General features: G+C 29.8%; 1 protein-coding gene across 2 annotated transcripts in view; it reads left to right on the top strand.

Annotated features, from left to right (window-relative positions):
- The first annotated feature begins 3387 nt into the window (after positions 1-3387).
- Positions 3388-6442, top strand: part of LOC105451241 — a 3553-nt gene continuing 498 nt past the window's right edge. The window contains exons 1-6 of one of the 2 annotated variants that reach the window (XM_011691581.1): positions 3388-3641; positions 4572-4806; positions 5001-5103; positions 5341-5605; positions 6076-6229; positions 6431-6442. The exon at positions 6431-6442 is cut by the window's right edge and continues 498 nt beyond it. In XM_011691581.1, the coding sequence (XP_011689883.1) occupies positions 3501-3641; positions 4572-4806; positions 5001-5103; positions 5341-5605; positions 6076-6229; positions 6431-6442 (910 nt within the window). In that variant the 5' untranslated portion in view covers positions 3388-3500. The other variant, XM_011691579.1, reaches the window with a different exon arrangement.

Raw genomic sequence — 6442 nt, 5'->3', positions numbered from 1 at the left:
ACAATCAGCGCCTCTTACGAAAGTAATGGCAAACTTCTTCACGTCTTCCCTTTTAATAAGATCGACAGTTGCTAAAATGGAGTAGTGTGAAATGGTAGCACATTGACATTTTTGATTTTACCTACATTGATAAGTAAATCGCTTTTCTGCACCGCGCGTATACGATTTGTAGTGCGTGTCCGTGCTACTTTTCGAGACTACTGGGGCTTCATTGTCGAAAAATTGTGCATTCGAAAGTGCATTTCTCGTCTTTGTAGTAGAATAGTAACCTAGGTAGGTAGGTAATGTAAGTAGTAATGTAGGAAAATAATACACATCGACATTATTATCTATAATATTGAAATAAGTTGCTTTTATATCGAAGTTATGTCAACGATCACAGACTGCCAGAGAGAAGTTAATTGCATGGGGATGGACGTCGCGTTTTATATACGGCATAAAGTCATTTAAAACTTAAATATTTTAAAAAGACTTATGGATGAATATTCTGGTATGTTAATTAAGCTTGAAATTTAGAAGTTTGATTTTACAGGCTTTTAGATGTAAAAAATATATATAGATATATGTAATAATTTTGCAATTACAATACATTGAATACATAAATATAGAAAGTATAAAGTATATAGCATATAAATATAATTTATGTGCAAAAATATTTTTATTTTGTTGTTAACATTTTTGTTTTATATTTTAACGTCAATGTCGTTAATATTATTGATAAAGCCTATATGTAATCATCTATAAATATATTCCCTGCCTGCACAATATGTGAAAGAAACGTACTGTTTTGATTTGACCGCAATGTCGCAAAAAAAATAATACCTACATATCTCGCATGTCATCGCGACGTAATAATAATGTACCAAATAATTTATGTTAATTAATCAGCTGTTTATCGGATTTTCTGAATATTATTGTTCATATATTTTGAAAATAAATATTTTATTTTTTAATAAAACTATCTATTTTTATATAATAAATTTAGTTAGTTACATGACAGCGATCTATAATCAATGACGTTTTGAAACTTTCGAAACGGTGCAGCAACAACCAAATTCATTATGTAAAAATAATAAGTTTATTAAAAAATAAAATACTTACAATTAGTATATCTGTCACTTCGTGTTGCACCAGACAATGATTTATCATTTGGTTACTAATTGTAAGTTTATTATTTTTTTAAGCATCCAATTCTCGTAATGCATTCTTCATGATTATTACATCGTTAATTAATGTTGTTCAAAAAACATTCGATAATATCGCAAAACCTCTGCGTTATATCTTCCTATCTTTCCTCGTGAATTTCTACATTTTGCATTTGTATTGAATCAACTAGCAGTATCGTCGCATGCTTGGCAAATCAAACAGTAAAATCAAACTCTTATTCTCGTCTATCCAATATGTCATGAGAAAACTAAATGTGGAAATAATAAGCATATCCGTTATCCCAGATTCGAAAAAAATTTCATCGCAATGTGCAGCATATGAGTGAATTTTTTCGCGATCAGCGTTATCAAAATTACGGCAAACGCCTTTTTGCAAACGTGATCAATGCAACGTAACAAGCATGCCGCGAGACATATTGCGAATGAGAACAGACGAAATCATCATTTATCATAGTATCATTATAATTTCGTGGATAAATGCATATTGAAAGGTTTTATTTTAATCTGCTCTTGGTAGATGATATAAACGAGAAAATAATAGAATGCTTATACAAATGCTCTCGGTTTGTCTGATTTATGATTGTTGTGGATATATTCTAACACTTTTATGCAATAGCCCCATTTTCTCGACACAATTGTTGAAAAATACAAAATATTTTAATGGTATTTTAAGGGAGAAATTGATTTGAGCAAAGTCTATTTCAATATAGTTGAAGAGATTCTCATACGGTGTTTCGATGAACGTCAGTGTGGTACGTAAATCTGTGCTAGCGTGTTCACCTAATAAGCATAATCTGCCTGGTGCTGAAATTTTGAACTGATTCATTTTTGCGAATAATAGTTTTCTATTATATAAAATATTTTGTAAAAGGAATCTGCGCCGTGTGGGCGTCTCTCATAAATTTTTAAAAATTTACACGAAATTTAATCTTCAGTTTATAAGTTTAAATGTAGTTTCACACAGTTTTTCTTTTTATTGTTTTGATATTTGCAATAACAGTGAAAAAATATCACCATTAGCAATTATTTTCCAAGATGTCGCACATAATCTGTAAGTGATATCAATTTATTTAATATTAGATAAAAACTGTTTAATATATTAAATCAAGTATTGAACTGTGCTTTTACTGATGCTTTTTTACCCATCTCTTATAAAAAAGAACTACTGAATTAATGAAAAAATTGTTGGAATATTGAATATATATAATATTTGATTTGAATAATTTTCTGACAATTTCCAATAAATTTTTTATAAATCTTACAGTATTTTTCCATAAGTTTTCATAAATCTTACAGTATTTTTTCATAAGATAGTCTGAAAACTAATACTTTATATTAGTTATTTACTTGATAAAATAATTAGGACTAATGTAAACAATTTTTCATTGAAATTCAAAGACAATAATTTAACCGAGTCAATTTATTAGTTTCATACTCTAAATAATTTTTGTGGCCAATGATCAATGGAATTCTCGAGTTCCCGAAATAATTGAAGAATATCGACATTTCAATTGTCGATATTCCTGTTCCCTCCGGGAAATTGATATAATGCAGTATTAAATTCATTATTTATTATTATACAGAAGCTTTATAAGTAAACATGCTTATTGATAACGCAACAATGTTCGTAAAATTTTTATACATTTTTATAACTGTTATGTATGTGAATAATCAAACAGAATGATAACAATAAAAATGCAGTTTTAAATAAAATTCAAATATTACTGATTTGTAAATACGTATACATGTTAACAAAATCATTGAAAAGCTAATAAATTACAAAATTAATATTATATATTATAAGCTGTCTAAATTCTAGCGTCATGTGAACTTCTATAAGATCGACTGTCTTGAATATTTTATCGGTGAACGAGATATGAATCTTTATTATCATCAAAATATTTTATTCTATGCAGAATAAATTAATATTCGATAATCATTCCTGTAATTAATTTAATTAATTTGCGAAATTTGTATTAACCCTGTTTTATCTAAAAAGAATAGAAACGTTTTAACATTAATGTAATTGTAATAAATACGCAATGGAATCAGTTCAAAAGTAGCATTGAAGAAACATCAAATGATACACTTTTCGCGTACAATAGAATAGCTCTTACATCGGAATTTAGGATTTGGGCGCTCACTCCTGTAACTAGCTCCGTTTGTCATTTACGTTCAATAAAAACGCGCGTGCGCCCTGCACGAGTCAAATATACCCTCGGATATCAGACTCGCACAGGGCCAGTGCTCAATGGTAAGAGTGAATTTTCTTATCACAGTCATATTCTTCTTGATTCTGCTCGTATGAAGTGATCCGTGACGTGTGGAAAATGGATGAATTTACTTGAACATCCACGGCTTATTTTGCGTGTGATCGGTGCTTGGCTCGAAGGTGTAGAGACGGAAACACAATCGAGAAGACGTGGAAGGAAACGGAATGAAAGAGTGACTGGAGATTTAACATTACGTTTGAAGGTTTTATATATATTTGTTTGGTTTAATTTATTATGCATTTTTATTTATTCTTTATATAATAATACTTTTTTTATACACTTCCATTTATTATTTTCTTCTTATTTTTTATTTATATCTATGTAAATTTAGATACAAATATGTATATTATTATTTATTATTTGAAAAAATTATTCTTATTTTTAGTATATTTTTTTACAGAAACTTGTTGCATGATTAACAATTATTTTGTTTATTTAAAAGCAGAAAAATTTGTTTTGGTAAAATACATAGCTTGTATGACAATTTTTTAAATGTCACAGAAATTGTTCTGTTTATATTAGTGATATTAATGAACTCTTTATCAATAATTTAGATATATAAATACCATTTAATGATTAGTCTAATATAAATATATGAATTAAAATAGACTATTGGACTATATAAACATAGGACAGTAAAAGATTATTCTAGGCGATCTATAGCTTGAGTCAGAATTTTATTTATAATTTTATATGCTGTGTAAAGAGAAAATTTGAAGAATTAAAATATATACGTATATAAAATATATAAAATTGCATGAATATATGCATATAAAACCATAAATAGAATTGTATTTTGAAATCTGATGTTATTTAATTAAGCCTAAAGTTGTCTAAAGTTTTTAACTGGTATTATATATAATAATTGACAGCAATCATTAACAATTTATATCTTATTATAAAAAATCATTCTTTTATTTTAGTGATTTATTTATTTCTGTAATAGTTCAATTTTTTGTATGTTTCTTTTTATATTTGCTTTTAGAATTATTTATACAAAATATTAGTTTTAATAGAGAGATGTGTGCGACATATATTCAACAAGTTTTTGTCAATTTACTCTATTATTTTTTTATATCATAAAAAAATCGGAATATTTTTGATTCAGCTTTGTTACTTTACGAATTTACAGATGAGAGCATTGGACACAATTATGAATTCAACTTGCGCTTACTGTACACTCGAACCACCCCCTGATATCCTTCACATACCTCCGCCACCATTCCCGGCCATTCTTCAGCAAGGTTCCGACTTTTATCCGAGCTCTGACATCCTGCCATTTCCACCGCATTTAAATGACAGTCCGTGCAAGCACTTTTGCGACCGGCGTTCCGAAGGAGTCCAATATATAGAAATGCCCCAGCAAGGTAAAGAAGCAACTATTTATATAAAAAGATAGGATTCAATATATTCAATTTTTAACTAAACTATTATATACAATTTATACTCCATATAAATTAATATAGATAATCGGGCCATGTAAACTATTTTAGTAATTATTTCTCGTTAATTATATCTCGTTTGAATAATTTAGATATAAATCACATATATAAATTTTTAGGGACTGTCTTTGACGATACATGGCTCCTGATTCTAATATCATCATGTGTCGGTGTCATTTTTATTGGTATAGTGCTCGCGACGTTGCTCTTGAAATGCAAATTGTAAGTATTTTTTATTTACAGTCAAAATTAATCTGAAATAATATATCAGTAAATATAATTTGGACTAACGATCAAATAGCAAATATAAATTATAGTTTGTCTTTAAAACTTTTGTATTTGTTTAAAAGACATTAAAAATATATATCGTTTCTTTTACGTGCTTTTAACATTAAAAATTTTTTTACTTAAATTTAAATTTGAAAAGTGTGAGATAAACCATGCCAATGAATATAATAGCAACAGAAACGGGAAAGGCGGGGTGATCTCCATGCCGAATGCAACCTCCGGCATGCAGACGAAAAACGGTAGGCTCCAGAACGAGGCGGTGCTCTATCCTTGTGCGGCGGACACCATGCAGGACAGTCGAGTTATGTGGGCCACCCTTACTCCACGCGGGACCACGAGGCACTACTTGGAGGAGCATACCTACGAAACTATCGGTGGTGGGCAGTTCCATAAGCGCGCCTGTACGACTACACCAACTGAACATGTAAAACTCAAGGCAATCTAACAATACGTTTGTATTACACGACAATTATTTGTTTCGTGGGTCATTCAAAAAGTTTTCGTGGCATATTCTCCAGTGAGCCTCTTTTATTCGTGAACAGTTTCTTTTTCGATTCTTCGATCAATTCGGAATTTAAAATTTTAAATAGCTTGGAATTTTTTAATATTTCATATCACTGACCGTTAAGTTATAAATTTTTCGACAAAAGACTGAATCAAAATTGAAATAAAATTAAACGCAACTACGAAGATTGAAGAGAAATATTCACTATCCGTTTGTAATTGAAAATCAAGTTTTAACGATGTACCATTTTATCTGTACCATCAAAAAATTTCCCTTTTCAAGTAGAGACTCGATTTTCGTCTTCAATAGGGAATGGCTCAAACTTGCTTGCCAGATATCTAACTTAAGTTAACGAAGTGAATCGATTTCGTACATGTGTGAATATAAACTAATGATTTTAGACGTATGCCGATCCACCGGCCATCACCCCGGTGCAAAATCGTCCGAAGGATGACAAGGCTTTTGATAACACTGCTTTCGTAGATTACGAAGAACCACTGTCCATCAAGACTGAATATTATCAGCTCAACGACGTTCTGGAGCCGAATGAGTCCGGTAGTACAGCCTCGATCGATACAATAATGCGTTTTAGAAACAAAATCATTTTTCCTAAAATATATCTTTTCAACAAACATACGTAATATCCTTTTCTTTAAATTAACGTCACGCTAATTAAAAAATGTTTCATGTTGATTAGTTCGATTTTGCGAATATATGAATATGCATATAACGTTAGCTTTCATATGGAAGAAAAAGGATTCTGTCGCA

The sequence above is a fragment of the Wasmannia auropunctata genome, unplaced genomic scaffold, assembly GCF_000956235.1.
Source record: "Wasmannia auropunctata unplaced genomic scaffold, wasmannia.A_1.0 LD336053.1, whole genome shotgun sequence".
NCBI classification, from domain to species: domain Eukaryota; kingdom Metazoa; phylum Arthropoda; class Insecta; order Hymenoptera; family Formicidae; genus Wasmannia; species Wasmannia auropunctata.
Note: the sequence above shows the minus strand (reverse complement) of the source record. Positions and strands in the feature narration are given on the sequence as shown.